Source organism: Notolabrus celidotus, chromosome 21 (assembly GCF_009762535.1).
Source record: "Notolabrus celidotus isolate fNotCel1 chromosome 21, fNotCel1.pri, whole genome shotgun sequence".
NCBI classification, from domain to species: Eukaryota; Metazoa; Chordata; class Actinopteri; order Labriformes; family Labridae; genus Notolabrus; species Notolabrus celidotus.
The window spans coordinates 10,081,820-10,098,922 of NC_048292.1; the positions used below are offsets into that span (position 1 = coordinate 10,081,820).

The 17,103-nt window shown below is 40.9% G+C and overlaps 1 protein-coding gene across 2 annotated transcripts in view; it reads left to right on the plus strand.

Annotated features, from left to right (window-relative positions):
- Positions 1–17,103, plus strand: part of dock4b (dedicator of cytokinesis 4b) — a 170,271-nt gene that overhangs the window by 137,170 nt on the left and 15,998 nt on the right. For both annotated transcript variants that reach the window (XM_034673952.1, XM_034673953.1), the window contains exons 40-48: positions 1,159–1,325; positions 3,465–3,551; positions 4,940–5,116; positions 7,803–7,886; positions 9,947–10,066; positions 10,456–10,577; positions 11,523–11,634; positions 14,959–15,040; positions 16,310–16,419. In XM_034673952.1, the coding sequence (XP_034529843.1) occupies positions 1,159–1,325; positions 3,465–3,551; positions 4,940–5,116; positions 7,803–7,886; positions 9,947–10,066; positions 10,456–10,577; positions 11,523–11,634; positions 14,959–15,040; positions 16,310–16,419 (1,061 nt within the window). The remainder of the gene's footprint in view (positions 1–1,158; positions 1,326–3,464; positions 3,552–4,939; positions 5,117–7,802; positions 7,887–9,946; positions 10,067–10,455; positions 10,578–11,522; positions 11,635–14,958; positions 15,041–16,309; positions 16,420–17,103) is intronic.

Below are 17,103 nucleotides of genomic sequence, written 5' to 3' on the forward strand. Positions count from 1 at the left end.
TGGCTTTAACTTCCACTATTATACACCAAGATATGTTGCATTAAAAAAAGGGGAAAGAAAGCATTAGATTTGGCAAAAAGAAAACAGTTCTTCATGCAGATTTGCAAGTGATGTGTGAATAGGTAAAAAAAACAGTATACTGTTCTAGAGAGGGGAGGTTTTCCACAAATCAGCAGACGTAACTGCCTGATCTTTACAGTTCTTTAGACCTCTCCAGAAATATACTGAGACTTTATTACTTAAAGTAGCTCCTGAGACTTTGAATCTCTGGTGCATTGCTGTAAATGCATCTGAATCGCCTTCTTTTCTCTCGTATGAATGTAATCTGTATGCTCGCACCCTGATATGTGACACGATGTGTGCTCCCCAGCATGACAGGAACAGAGATGCTCTGAATAAATTGCTGCACTTCCTGTGTTATTCTCTCATAACGCTAATCAATGTGAGTCTTTCTCACCCATCTGTATATCCGTGTTGCAAACACTCATGCATATGAATGTATGTACAGTAGCTGTTCGAAACCGCTGATGAAGGTGAAGATGAGCGGCGAACAAAAAAACACTGAACCACTTCCCGCTTCTTTATCCTCCTCCTCTTGCTCACAGTGACAACTCTTGTTTTGTTGTTTTCTTATGAAAGACCTTTTTTTTCTTTTTTTCCTCTGCCTCTGTGTTCTTCTTTGTGGTTTGAGTGCATTGATTGTGCACAAGGAAGATGTGTGTTGTTGTGTTTAGAGCGTGTTTGACTACTTGTTGGGGGTTGTAAGCAGTATGAAAAGGCAAAAGGGCCGATACACTTATCTGTCCGAAATTACTTGTTTTTAAGAAACAGAGAAATTGCTGCTTTTGCAACCATGTGTTATCTTTGTTTGTAGTATTATGTGTCATCCTGGGTTTGAAGTTTGGTATTATGTAGTCCCCTTTTCATGTATCCTACACTATGTGCCTTTCACATTTGCATGTAAATACATGTGTGGTGCATTGCGCATCAGTACAACACAAGAAAGTGCCGTAAACCTCAAACACACACTTAACCATCCGGTAAACAACTTTGCACTCTCGTGTTCCTCCAAGTCTTGGAAGATTTTCCTCTCCGTTTTAGTGCTTTCTCTTGTCACTCTCTCTCTCTTGCGCTTGCCTTAACTTCCGGTGCCTCCAGACCTGCAGATCTACGCTGTAACACCCATCCCGGAGAGTCAGGATGTACTGCAGAGAGATGGAGTGCCTGACAACATCAAAAGCTTCTATAAGTTCAATCACATCTGGAGGTTCAGATACGACCGGCCTTTCCACAAGGGCACGAAAGACAAGGAGAATGAGTTCAAGGTACGGGGAGAAGAAAAAGGATAATTCTCTAGACAGACTGATTAAGACACAAGCTCACCACACAAGCAGAATTACCCCACATTGATGCGTTTATACTCTTGTATGCTCTGTAAATGTGTTAACTTTTTGAAGAGGTATGAAACTAAGCATATCAACGCTGCACATATGGCCCTCTGGGGCATCTAAAGTACTTGAAAAATGTCATGTGGTATGAAATAATTATGAAGAAAACTACTTTCCTGTGAATATTTCGGAGTTTAAGGTTATACATTTACAATTATTAGCATTTTTCCACAGCAAACCAAAGCGCAACAGCTTCATCTTCCCCGGCACCTAGGTAGAAGACTGTGTGTAGCACATGTTTTATTCATCATGACCTCAGTATCACTAATTATACACGCATTGCACGCACTCTAAACACATACACATGCCAAACAGACCCTGATACTCCGCTCATAAATATTCAGCATGGAGACATATATATACACATGCTCCATGCAGTCATTTCATCTCAGCTCCATCAAAACTATTTGGGCAAATTGAATCTAGATATCTCATTTCCATCAGGGCTGAGTGTCTCTGGTCTCAAGTGGGAGTTGTGGATGATAAACTTTTGCATGAGGACAAGGGTACACAGCAGCCAGGATATGGTGTGATCAGTCATAATAAAGTCAGCGGGAAAGCTGTTCCAAAATTCAACAAAGTTCCTATCTACCAGGTGGGAAAAAAAAAAGCTCTCAGAAAGGTCAAGACTTTCATTTTCCTCAGATCTTCCTTTCAACTTCCTGCTCTTAAACTGTAATACATGTTCTTTTTTTCAAAGAGGTGTTCAGGTGGGTTTTTCTTGGCCTTAAAAAGCAGGAAATCAATAAAGGGCAGTGAGGTTTTGTAGTGTGTCAGTGGACCCCTCTTCAACCTAAGGACCCTCGATCGATATAGCATGTCAGGACTCATCTGCTCTGCTGGAGTGTCCTTGAGCAAGACTATTGGATCTAAATTAAGCTTGAAATAAATTAAATGGTGCTGTACCTTGATCCTGACATGCCCTGCAGGAACAAAAAAAAACCAAACATGTCTGTATCAGGATCAGAAGTCTGACAATGTAATGACATTTTCTGATATGTGACTGGCTAGCATGGCTAATGTTAGAATGTTGAAGAAGTTGAACTGAAACTCTTACTTTGATGACTAATCTTTTCTTCTGTTGCTTAAAGATACAAAATATAAATTGAAATAATTAAATGAATACACTTAAAAATATATACTTTATTTTTATCATTATTATTTTTTCATTTTATTGATAGGACAGCTGCAGAGAGACAGGAAATGTGGGGAGTAGAGAGCAGGGGGAGACATGCAGCAAATGGTCGTGGCGGGGGGGCGAACCAGTAACCTCTGCGACGAGGACTGTAGCCTCTGTATGAGGAGCGTTTAGACTGCTAGGCCACCAATGCCCCCCCCCAAAAAAAATTATATATATGTGCTTTTAAAATGAAAATGTATATAATAATAATAATAATAATAATAATAATAATAATAATAATAATAGTAATAGTAATAATAATAATAATAATAAAAATAGTGAAAATGATAAATAAAATTAATAATAATAGTTGAATCCTCAGTAAAAAAAATCTCCAACAAAAGTTTTCAAGTGGAACCTTGATAAAAAAAAAAAAACCTCAAAGAACAAACAAAATAAAAATATAGTAAACATTTTATTTCTTAACAACAAACACAGTGCTAACGTTTCTGTAGTCGCTTCACTGTTCTGGGAATCTATTATGTTAATAGCCTGCAGTGAGTGCTAGAGTTTCCACAGTTTATGTGCTGTCAGTGTGACCTTGTGGGATGTTGGCATATTGACAAACACACCAGCTGACACTGTAAGTGCCCGAACATGAATGATGATAGGAGATATAAGAATTGACATCTGACCTACACCTACAAGTGGATACTTGGCAGTAGGTGCACTCAACATGTTTTTACTCAAAGCTATGTTCCGCCAATTAAATCGTGTGCCATCTGCTAGAGATAAAGTACATACGTGCATCCAGCATAAGCAGCTATGGATTTTTTTTTTCCACAAGTGTGCTCAGCAATCAGCTTCCACTCATGACTTGATGTTTGTTAATGCAGAGCCTGTGGGTGGAGAGGACAACCCTGACTTTGGTGCAGAGTCTTCCAGGCATCTCCCGCTGGTTTGAAGTGGATAAGAGAGAGCTGGTGAGTGTGACTGATGAAATAAGCATGAAGACATACCTGCAGCACACACACTCCTCCCTCACTGTAACACTGTAATATACTTTTATTTTTCAGCTTGCAATTTAGAGTCCTGCGATCCAATACCAAAGTATTGATCCCAGTCATTACTTGGGTCATGCGTTTGAGGCTATTCGATGCATTTTGTTTCCTTTATCTGACCGCTTTGAAGTTGTGCTAAAGCTCAAATTGCTTTGCTTTGATGACCAACGTGTCCATTTTTTTAGATAAATCGGACAACACTTATTCCATGTTCTTAGCCTGAAATCACTGTCACATTTGATACGGCTCCATTGCGCATAAACCCCCTTTAAATCTTTCATTGTTGGATCTTCTCATTCAGACCCTAAGGGGAGTGGGAGGAATTCAAATGCTGTTTTGTCCGCCGTATGCAAAACACAACACAGAGTCTGTCTCTTTTGGTCTAAGCACATATTCTTCAGCACATAGCTGCTGAGTGTGGTGTGAAATTGTGGATTTTAAACCCAATGTTATTCTGCTATGGTTTTGCGGTGCAATAGCATATAAAATACAGACCTGGCAAAAGCTCCATTAGGAGGAGGATTAAGCTTTGTGCAGGGAAGGAAGGAAAGAAGGGGGAGGAGAAATGCAGGATGAAGGGAAGAATTCTTCTCTGCATCTATGAGTTTAGAATACAGTTACTGTATACTAATTATTTGTGTGTTTGCAACAATACAGTGCATATTTTATACTCAAAGCTACTATAATCATGTTTTTTGCAACATTTTTGCAGCATTTAGCGGATGATAGAACCGTCACTCCAAATGAAAAGCTAAAGTTTAACATTTTATCTTCATTTATCAACAGATTTAACATTATTTAACATTCTGCGTGATGCATAAATAAGCATTTTTTGCTAACAAGCTTTACACATTAACTCAAAATATGGTTATATGAGTGTTATGTTTACAGCTAATTTTTCTGCTTTCTCAAAGTGTCTGAAAGTTCACTTTTGGTGAAAAAAAAAAAATAAACTCAAAACACCAAATGAGTGAATAAAATTAGTGCAAAAGAGTTTTAGAATATTGTTTCAACAAACTGTGAAACCTGCAAGCGATACATTAAAACAGTTGTCAAAATAAAGGTATTAAAGGCTAATGTTTGAAGATTTTTGGACCCTAGTAGGTACCAAACCCAAACACTTCATTTCCCACAGTACCCTTTTTTGCTTTCAGTGCACCCCTGAGTGATTCCAACTTCTTCAGACTCCCTCCTCCCTCCTTCTAACTTCACCTTCCGTTGTTCAAACTTTAAAAAGCTCCCCACAGAGCCACAGAAGAAATGGGCCCTTAAAAACTCCTAATTCTTCTTCTCCGCCTTCTCCTTCCCAGGTGGAGGTGAGCCCGCTGGAGAATGCCATCGAGGTGATTGAGAACAAGAACCTGCAGCTCCGCACATTGATCACGCAGTGTCAGAGCCGGCAGATGCAGAACATCAACCCCCTCACCATGTGCCTCAACGGGGTCATCGACGCCGCCGTGAACGGGGGGCTGGCCCGCTACCAAGAGGTACACGCTCGGATAGATGGGAGGATGATGGTTGAGTTTTTTTTTTTTTTTTTTTAAGAGACCAGGACAGGAAGGCAGGAGTGAGAAGCAATGACATATAGATTTCCTAATGATGCATGAAGGTGGGTTAGAGCTAGAGGGAGAGATGTATGGACAGGGAGCGTTTTGCAGAGGGAGGAGCGCACGAACAGATGGATGGATGTGCGAACGGCCCCGGTGAAGGTTTGACGGATAATACGGATGGATTGGTTGGATGGATGATGAAGGAGAGGGAGGGGATGGGGAAAAAGGAAAATGAAATGGAAAGGTTATGAAGAAAAGGGTAAATGGATGGAGGGTTGGGTCAAGGGACGGAAGGATGAATGTGAGGAGAAAGAGGGGTAGGGTCAAAGGATGGCAGATAGAGGAGTGGGAGGAAAGATTATAGAGTGCTGGATGGCTAATAATGGCTGGATGAATGAGAGGGGAGTGTTTATGCAGCTGCTACATTACACTCAGAAGCTGGACTGACACACACACATACATTAGAAGAGGAAAACTGGGATCTCCTGCATCTAATAGCGTCTCTTTGTTGTAGCCATTTGCAGGGTAAAAGCACAGGATGATTTCTTAACTAAGGGCTCAACAGAAATAATAGACATCTACAAATGTACTCAAGAAAAATAGCTTCACCCTCAACAAACCGAGTGGACTCACCGACTCGCTCTGTGTCGCATAGCAACCACTCTTTTCCCAACAGCATGTGTACTCAAGTTTGTGCATGCATCTGTGTGTGTGTGTTGCGATACACTGCCTCTGCATGTGTGTGTTTGAAAGGGTTTATTGGGTTTGTGCAGATGAGCGTGCCTCCGCGTGGAAGTGGACTATTAAGGTTGAAGGTATGGCAACAAAAGGCAAGGGTCGCTCAAGTGCTTTCCACCTTTACTGCCATTATTTTGTTGAAAGCATAGGTAATGTTTTCAGCTTCAGTAAACTTATAGAGGGAGCAGAGCAGCCCTTCTATAGGACCGTCGGCGTGCTTAGAGATACTTTTGTATTTGTATAAATGGATTCTTTAAAGCGCACATTTTCCTCACCCTTTTCCAATTCGCGTCTTCAAACCGAACATAATAAAAAGTGACACACACTTCGATTTTTTTGCACGAACTCAACACAGATGAGTCTCTTTCTGTGGCAACACACCACCACATAGTATATCGACACTCCGGTTTTTATTGCATGCAGCAGCCCGACAGAAGGACCGCCATAAATCTATTAATTTCCCAGCGTAATGCCGATTGACAGCTGTGCAATTTGCTCAGCTACAAATGAAGGAGAAATTGTCATTATTAATATTCAGATTTATTGCTTTAGTGTGAACCCTTGAGGAGGAATGCCGCCTGATTTATGCCCCCCCCTCCTCTCCGTGTTCCATCTCTAATTGGACTTTTTTTAATGATTAACCGAGCCGCTCCATGGCGAGGTCTCACTCCCTGCAGCCCGACGAGGAGTTTCCATCATTGGTAGAAGATTATTGATTACTTTTGGTGCTTTTTCCAGAAGGTTCTTCGCTGGAAAATGTGTGCTAAAAGAAGCAGCACTCATTTTATAAGTACTACTTTTGCACTTTTGCATAAAAAGCTTAATAATGTGTGCTGAATCCAATCCTCCTGGGAGTGAGACTGATCTGATGTTTGTTTTTTTCTCATGGATTCATACACTGCATGTCATAATCACATCAGAGCGATCAGTGTTTGTCACATTGAAGCTGCATTGAGCATCCTTTCTCTCCAGCTGTATCTGCCTCTGTCTCTTTGGAGATAAACAGCCGAGTCCTTCAGAGAGGAGCCCCCGCTGATCTTTTTTTTTTTTTGTGAAATCCCCCTTTACCTTTTCATTTCTCGCATTTTGCCGCATGTGTTTCCCTCTGTGGCAGATTTGAAAGCAGATTATGAGTCGGGTCTTTCATCGGCTCGCCGTCTCCCCTCTTTGTGTACACTGAGGCTGATTGAAAAGGATTTACTATAATCTGTAGACACATCACAAGTGTTGATGGCATTGTAAACAACACAGAGCTGACGTTAAATATATGGATGCGACGAGAGGAATGGTTATCACCCTTCAAAGCAGACAGGGGCAGTTTTAGCAGCTGATCTGTTTCTCTTTTGAGTGGCATTTCTGAAGGAAATTTCTTGGAAAGCGGATAAAAAGCTGCGTTTGTAAGTCCTAATCAAGAGGTTTGATATTTTAGAAGAGACATGATCTATAACAGAAAGTAGGAGCTTTAATAAATGTGATTTGAAAAAAGCAGCTTTTAAAATATGAGACCGGATCGGCCCTTAAATCAAAGTCAAATCAATCCTTTGATTCCACTTACTTACATCCATCTGGCTGAGTATTTATCTATTTTTATCCGTTGTGTACTTTTCTTCTGGTCCCTGAACTTGATATTAATATCACGGCAGCACAAAAGCCCAGCAAGGAGTATTACACTCAGCCCGGGCCGGATGTTGGTTCTCTCTGTTTGGTTATCATCTCAGTTTGTTGCTGAATGTTATTTTAAGGGATTCAACAAAAAAAACATGTGGACACTAATTCACTGTGTCAGCCCAGCGGGGGATTCAGGTAACACCGCAGTGCAGAAAGCCAACTGCTTCAAACTCCTGGTGTGTGCATAACAGATGTTCTGCATTTTGCCTCCTTGCAGGCCTTTTTCGTGAAGGACTACATTATGAATCACCCCGAGGATGGAGAGAAGATTGGTCGACTGAGGGAGCTCATGTTTGAACAGGTGTGTATGGACGAGACCGCTTCAAGTATATCTTTACATCAGCATCCCTACATTACTTAATGAGAGGCTGAGTTGGTGATCACCCGACCAGTCATCAAACAAATCTGAGCTGCTTTAATTTTTTGTATCAAGGGTGGCACAACTTCACCCGATGGCAATGTGAAATACCTAAAGTGTGATTTAAAATCAGTGTTTTTCCACCGAATAATGATTCCTGAACTCCTCTCAAGTTGAAACATTAGTATTCTGCTGTTTGACAATGAATATGAACTTGTTTGTTCACAGTCTGAAAAACTGAAACTGAAAAAAGCACAAACCTTTGAACAGCAGAACCAGAGAAGAAGAGATTGTTGCAGTTATCTCTCATTGTTTTCCACAGCTGTTTATACCTTTTATTTTACATCCTAAAGAAAGAGATTAAAAAGATCTATAACACAAGAAAGCCACTTTATACCTGACAGCATTTGTATCCTCTATTATGAAACAGAAATCTACCAAGTACTCAGCTGTAAAGTTCACGGTACAGCCCTCTCAACTCAAGGCCTTGTTTTGTCATTGTACAATACTATTCATAACACTGTGTCATTTTGTCCTAAATGCTACTACATTATAACTCAGCTCTTTGAAAATTTGGTTCAAATAATGTAGCTGATAGAGCAGATTGGTATCAGATTGTTATGGTGTGTATTTGTTCTGACCTGCATCAGTTTTTTAAACATGTTTTGATAAGATGCCTTAACTAGTCGTTTGAAGAATCACTGCCCACGTTTATATGATTGCAGAATGTAAATAATAGACTCAAAAAAAATGTACAGTAGCTTTCACATATCCAGGACAGTGCTTTGGTTGTAGTGAGTTCAAATTAGCCAAACTATGTGGTAGAGCTGTAGCGGTTGGTACTCCGGGAGCTTTCTCAACTATGAGGCTGAGCTGGCCGGCACCCTCTTTGGCTCACACACACTAATGACAAGTACCCCATACAACCCCTGTTTTAAAAAAACCCTGAACTATCCCTTTAAGAGGAAAAAATGAACTACAGAGAGAGGGAACCAGCAGGAAAGTATCTGTTAATGATCTGATGAAAAAATAATTAGATTTGAAAAGTTCAGTCTTTAAACGTTTGATTTATTATTAGTCTTCTACTTTTGTTTATTCATATTGTTTAATTTACAATGTATTGCCTGATTGCTTCTCTTTTGGAGTTATTATTCTTACCATTAGTTAAAGGCTTGTCTTTTTTCTATTTTGTTGATTTGCCCACACCTGATGCAGTGAGACTAGTAGCCACACGCTTTTTAAGTTCCTTGGCCTGTTTCTGAACAATGTTGGCCTGATGAAGGTCTTGTTCCGAAAGGTTACCATTAGAGTTGTTTTTTTTTGCAAATTGCAATTTGGACAGTGTGCAGGATTCTTGTAATTCTAATTCTGTAAGCTTCTCACTCCTCTCATACACACTTGTCCCATGAACTAGATGTGTCTTCACTTTTGTTCTCATTTATCCACCAACAAATGCAATGATACCAATATAATGGCAACTGAACAAACTCTTAGACAATTTATTGGTCCAGCTCTTGTACTTTTACCTAAATGATACAATGAATCTTGCTGATAAAGCCCATTATTTAATGTCTCTTTATTTCAGTATTTTATGTTGTTAAAGAATAGATGCAGACATGTTTTTAAAGAAAACTCTATTAACAAATAACTGTGTTTAGCTGGACTGAAAATCATGAAATATGTCAACTTCAAAATTATTTTTAAAAGGGAAAAATAAGTTGAATCTTGCTCAGATGAAGTTATGGTTGAAAAATAATCAGTTTGGACGCAGATATAGCCTAATGGTTAAATTGCACGCCCATATGGCGGGCGGCCCTGGTTCGACTTCAGACTGTGGCCGTGTCATTCCCCCACTCTCTCCCGGTTTCCTACCCTATCCACTTTCCTCTCCTCTATCAATAAAGGTGTAAAAAAAAAAAAAGAATCTGTCTATTTGACTGGTTATTTCTCTCTTGGCTTGTGCTCATCTCGTCTAATTCGTGAACCCCTTCTTATTCCTGCAGGCTCACATTCTGGAGTACGGCCTCGCTGTGCATGAGAAGTTCGTCCCTCAGGACATGAGACCTCTGCACAAGAAGCTGGTGGACCAGTTCCATCTGATGAAGTCCAGTCTGGGCATACAGGTAGGCCTTCAGTTCATCTTCAATGATATGTTTCAGTGGCTGCTTGTTTGTAAATCATGAGGGATTAAAATATGAAGTTAGGCAGAAGTTAATTAATAGTGGCTGCACGAGTTTGAAACAAAGGCAGTTGCAATCTTGTCTTAATGGTTTTCCTTAAAATCATTAAACCCCCCCGTACGCCTCTCACTCTCTATGAGACGACAAGAACCCACCGCTGTGTTTAGACTTCCGACTGAATGACCCCCGTTGGCCCTGAAGAAGAGAAAGCCACGCCTCATTAAACACACTTCCTTCATCTGCATTTGTGTGCATTTTATTTACGCACCTCCTGCTGACACGGAGAAGCATTTAATCATGTACACTACCTCTCCTCCAATTTAAAACCCCAGGAGTTTCCTGCTTATGTGCGCGCAAGCCCGGTGCACTTCACCAACGGGAGTCCACGAACATGCAGGAACTCTGTGCCAAACATCATCAGCCCTGACGCTGGCAGAGGGGTCACCAGGCGGAGGTAATGATATTTTTTCTTTCTTTTATAAACCTCTTTCTCTGAATTTTTTCTTTATATTTGATTAGAAATGTCAAAAAGCATCCAAAAAGCTCTTTTCCTTCACTTTAACATTTCTGCTGCCTCATCCTCATTTGCTTTCTCTTGATGCTGTGCCCTTCAATGCAGGCCTCTCCCTTCATCTTACCTCCTTTTTTTTTTTTTTTTACTGTCTTGTGTCCCTGCCTCACCTCGAACACCATGCTCTCTGCTTTCTCTCTCGTCTCCCTTCCTTCCGTTCCTCACCCGTGTGGCTCCATCTGGGCATACAAAAAGTGGAGGTGGCTGGCTGGCTGGCACCCACAGGGATATTTTTGTGCAGCCGCTGCCTCGGCTGCGTGTTTGTGTGTGTGAAGGTGTGTGTGTGTTTTGATGTGTTCAGTGACCCTGCCACTCTGTCTACCTGTGACATTCTGCCTCCACAGTGTGCTCCCAGGGGGCACAGCCACACGGAAAGACACAGACGCACACATCACCTCAATCTCCTTGTGACATTTTGCGTTTTACTTACTGAGTTTTGATTTATGTTTCTGTGCTGCGTTTGCCAACATAAAACCCCGTTACATCTATTTCTAAGCATTTTTTGTTGAAGTCTTTTACTCTACCCTTCTTTTTAAACCCTTTGTGTTTGTTATCTAACCTTTCTTCTAAACTTTTACCTTTCTTCAGACAACTGTTTGATGAAATGCTGTGATTGCTGCATTGATAATCTCCCCCAAAATCTGACATTTTCCATTTCTGTTTGTCTTTTTTCTCCCTTCTCGCTTTTGTCGGACTCCTGCTGGATTCTTCCGGTGAGTGAAACCTCTAAAAGGGAACGAAACGAAAAAAGAATCACCCGTCTCTCTACTCCCAACTAGAGCCACCATGATCACCTCTCTGTGTTTCTCTCCTCCTCAGACCCCTCAGCTACCCTGCAGTGAACCGCTACTCCTCATCCTCTCTGTCATCTCAGGCCTCCAATGAAGTCAGTAATATCACAGGGCAGTCCGAGAGTTCGGATGAAGTTTTCAACATGCAGGTAATCATCCACTCTTTCCTTTTCTTACACAAATACAGGCCACACAAATGCTCTAACGGCAGCTGTCCACATCACTCATTACCCTTCTTCCCCCTGCAGATATCACTTGAACACAAATTCGACTCTATTCTTTCTCTCCGGTCTTCTCTGCTTGTTTAGAGCTTGGTCCAGTCAAGCAAATTGGCTAGATTATATCAAATAAAGACACAATGCTTTGTGCCGACCGTCCAGGGAGCTTGCTGGAGTTGGGCAGTAATCTAAACTAGATTGGGCCAATTCAGAGAGCTGCTGAAAAACTCCTGGCAAGCTGTCTGCAGCACCTGGCAGGCCTGGAATAACAGAAACTTAAAAAGGAAAACGCCTGTTTTCAGGGAATCTGGCTGATTCCATCAGGATGTAATTTTTAACATCATGGCCTTGAATCTGTAGATCAAGAACAGTCCACTGTTACAGGCCGTGTGAGTCACTTAAGAGAATCAGGCTTTAATCTCACGGCCTCTTGGAGAAACACATTTTAAGGGTTCGATTATAAACTCTGCGATGAATATTTTTTTCTACTCTTGTCAAATAGTGCAGTACTTGATACACTTTTAGAAAACTGATCTTAAAGCTGCTGTTGATAGTCACAAAGGAAACATCTGTTCAGAGAGAGGGACTTCAAATGTCAACACTATCCCTCTCAATCAGATTTCATCTTAGCCCCCCAACACAGATCGGCGTGTGCAGTCATGATAGTGCCGGACTCATAACCAATCGGAGTATGTAGTAGGTGCCCCCCTTAACCAATCAGGACAGAGGATTGGAGATTAGCTATGATAACGTCATAACAGGAACGAGGGGAATAATAACATTGCTTGATACAAAGGCATTGGAAAACGCAGAGATTTCACAATAGTCTCAAATGACTCCACTTACCGATGAGTACAGATGGGTATTATGACCTTTTCTCCAACAAAACCAGCAGGAAAAAAAAGTAACGTTTTTTACATCATTTCTACCAACAGCAGCTTTAAAGGTGCATCCTTTTAATAAAACCTGATTTTTTATACTTTTTTGTTTTGATGAATTCCACAAAATGTGGATTCAAGTTCTTAGAAATAGTTTGAAAATAGTATGTATTAACAGCTTCTGGTGAATAACATGGGACACCATGCCCTGATTCACACTGCACACTCCTAAGCCATGTGTGTTAGTAGTTAGTGTTTGTGAAATTCAATCCAGCATCCATGTCTAATGAACAGGTTAGTACAGTGGTCCTGAAGTGCTAAACCAAACAACAAATCAGAAAACACAAAAAAAATCTGAAAAAAACAACAAAAAGAAAAAAAAAACAATGACTCAGAAAAAAAACTACAAATCATAAAACATGGCACAATATAAACATGTTGGGTTTCCTGATTTGTCATTGTGTTTTGCACTTCAGGACCACCATAGGTTAGAGCAGTGATTTTCAACCACTGTGCCGTGGCACACTAGTGTGCCGTGATAGATCGTCAGGTGTGCCGTGGGACATTATCAAATTTCACTTATTAGTCCAAAAAAATATTGTTCATATACTGAAAATAATTTGCCTGCAGTGTAGTGTCTGGCAGAGTAATAAAATACTTGTCCATGTACTGACCTGCGCTACCTGCCCACTGGGTGGCAAAAAAGCACACTTATGACCTTGTTAATTTAAGACAATAGAATTAATGATGCGTGTGAGAGGTGTATGTGACAAGACGTAGGTGTACAACAGCGATGGATAAATATTCGAAAAGGAAAAATGAAAACTCCAAACAGGGTCATGGACAAAATTCTAACCCGGATGAAGAGAGTAATATGGGTGATGGAAAAGGCAACTTTTATGAGAAAAACTACAAAAGTGTCTGTGAGAGCTCTCAAAGCTAGCTACTCAGTAGCTGAACTCGTAGCCAAATCAAAAAAGCCACACACTGTGGCAGATACATTAATACTACCTGAAAAAGCTATTGTAAATGAGATGCTTCGCCCTGACACAGTTATAGAAGTAGCCAAAGTCCCTCTCTCAGATAAATAGATCAATATATTGAGAGACTAAATGTGTCATTTTGTAAAACGTTTAGTTGGTGGTGTGACTCAGGATTTTTTTAATGTATTAAATGTGCCTTTGTTCTAAAAAGGTTGAAAAACACTGGGTTAGAGCCCTCAGATTGCCCACATGAGCAGCTGGGCTCAGGCACTGATCAGTCCTGGTCTTAGACTGAGGTAATAATATGAGGATTATCATTCTGACATATTATTAATTAGCATCTGAATTAGCAGAATCTCACACCTGATATAGCATGTTTTCTAATTTGATTCTGCCCCAATCAGATTCTGTTTAAACATAATATGAATAAAATTTTTGATGAAACCAGATAATTTTTTGTCAACACACAAGGCATCAATGAAGCTGCATCTGATTCATGATCGCTGTGACGTTACAAGCTGCTGCCGTCTCAAACAGGCAGACATGTGACAGAGTCTTTGCACAGTTTAGGAAATCATTTTATTAAGACTGAGAAGTTTCTGACACTCCATGTCTATATCGAGGCAGTCGACAGTATCTGTGTAGCTTCAAGCTAGTGTTAAGGTCATTTTATGTTGCCAGGCAACAGACAAAGGCTGCAGGAGTCACTGCCCTGGGCTAAGAGTAGTCCAGGACACAACCTCTGTAAACCCACGGGGAGTGTTCATGCTTTGATTTCTGTTAACATTGAAGCTACGAGGTGTGTGTTGAAAAATTAGCTTAAAGAGGTTGCTAATGTGAGACACTGTGTGGCCTTTGTTCAGTCTTTATGTTAATCCAGGCTGACCCAGCTTCAGGCCATGGCTTCATATTTAAAATACAGACATGAGAATAGATGAAGTATGTCTCCTAATATGTTGAACTTTTCCTTCAAAAGAAGCAGAAAATAAGACATGAAGTCCTGAGCGCTGTTGTTTTCTTCTTTTGGACAAAGCACATTTCTTTTGTTAAAAGCAAAAAAGCTGCATTTCCTCAGTGATTCATGCCACTTTGATGTCTCTCAGTAGAGGCATCAAAAACAGATACTGTCACCAAATTACATTTTTTTCCTGAGTTCGACACAAAACTAATGACATCAGAATGACGCACAGCTCTCCACTGCCACATCAACAAAATTCCTCCACGCTTTGGTCGAATGCAAACAACAGAATCCATCAGAAACACGTAGACTCACACATTCCTCATCGCCCCGCAACAAATTAAGCTCATTTATTTGATGTATAAAAGTGAAGCATGTCCGGGATACTCTGTTTTTCTAAGTGACGATGTAGTTATTGTTGTCTTCCCACGTACAGCCCAGCCCGTCTACCTCAAGTCTCAGCTCCAACCACTCTGCCTCGCCTAACGTCACCAGTTCTGCCCCGTCCAGTGCCAGAGGTGAGACTCACTCTCTTTCAGAAGAGACTCATTTTACAAAGCTCCACGCTGTCGGCTCTTAGCTGATATTTCAATCCAAAATGAAGCAGACAGGGCCTCAGCAGGACACCCGACACGGGGGCCCGGACCTGTGACCTTTTTAGCGACAAGGTGTTCTCGGAATCCTGCCGGGTGAGGTTAGAGAGGTCAGACAACAGCTAGAGACACGCGGAGGAGGAGAACGAGGAGAGAGAGAGGGAGTAAGAAATGAGAAGATAGAGAGAATACCAAATGAGCCAGGATGAAAAATGGAACTTGCTGTGACGTGGAGACAAATGCAGCCGCTGAAATAAAACATGTATCCAGTGAAAACGTAAGAGAAAGCAAGAGATGATTACAGCGCTGTGGAGTATCTCTCAATACGATCTCCAGTCCAGCTTGAGCCGTTCAAACCTCCTCTGGAGTGGAGTGTGAATACCTAATGCCTCCTCCGTCTGACTGCTTATCTCTCCTTCTTCAAACCTGATCCACATCATAAAAAAGGTAAGAATATATGAAGACGTTTATGGAAGCGTATACACTCCCCTTTGGCAGGCTGCTGGCAGAAGGCGGCGCCCTTATAAAAGTGGCCTCTGTCTACCCATAAAGACTTGGGAGAGTTATTGCGAGTGTGTTATCTGAATGAGAGCCAGTGATGGGTATCTCATACTCATATGATCGCCTTCCAAGTGGCACCACGTTGGCGAATAGATGAAGATCTATACAGTGACTAACACCAGATGAAAGGGAAGTGGTGTGAGTGAGGATGCGTCTGCACGTGTGGGCCTTTTTGTTTATCTCAGAGCGTGTGCTACATGTGTTCTTTGTCTGTTGTGAACATCCAGTCAAACCAAGGAGGTAAGGCAGTGAGAAAGGTGTGTGTGTGTGTGTGTGTGTGTGTGTGTGTGTGTGTGTGTGTGTGTGTGTGTGTGTGTGTGTGTGTGTGTGTGTGTGTGTGTGTGTGTGTGTGTGTGTGTGTGTGTGTGTGCGCGCGCGCGTGCGTGCGTGCGTGCGTGCGTGTGTGCGAAACAAGCAGGCCATTTATCATGTTGTGCAGCCAGCGAGGCTGAGAGAATGGCAGGGAGGCTTGGAGAGAGAACGAGGGATCGGTCATTCCAGATTGCCAGTATTTGTGGGTAATAGTCTAACACCTTACTGCTATTTGGTCCCTTTATGTGTCGCACATGCTCTCCCAGTGTTTGTGTGTCTGAGTGCGTTACTCCTCTAATACCTCACACCGTCTGGTTCCAGGTTCACCGCAGATGGCAGAGAAACACAAACATTCCAGGGAGAACGCCTGTCTGTCTCCGAGAGAGAGGCCGGTCAGCGCCATCTTCCCTAACCCCCTGGACCCCGCACAGGTAAATACACACTCACATTAACACACACATTCGAAGGTGCAGCTGTATAACCAGAGTGAATGGCTATGTATCGAATCAGGCTATTACCTGTGTTCTACTGCAGAATGAATATCAGCTGTTTGTCATATACAATACAATGCAACACTTGTTATACAAGTTATAGGTCACCCACCTTTTTTTTAGTTTTTTTTAAATTTATTTAAACATTTTTCTGAATGTTTGATCAAGCAAATGCACAAACACAAATAAACATGAATATCCTCATCATCCACAGAATACCCGACACCTGAAATAGCTAAAAAAAACAAGACATAAGAGTAAAAGATACGTTTTTTGTTTGTTTTTTTTGTTTTTTTTTAATGACGATTATAATAATAATAATAATAATAATAATAATAATAATAATAATAATAATAGTAATAATAATTCTAGCATTACGATAATACTACTACTTCTACTACTACTACTACTACTGCTACTACCAATAATAATAATAATAATAATAATAATAATAATAATGTCATCATTACTATAAAAGTAATAAAATACTATCTGGGTGATATATCGTTTGAAAATTGGAATATTAATGACAAAAAATGACTTGGTGGTATACTATTGATGTCAAGTAAAAAAGCCATAACAAGAAAATGGTTAAAAATAGAACCACCCACAGTTGAGGAATGG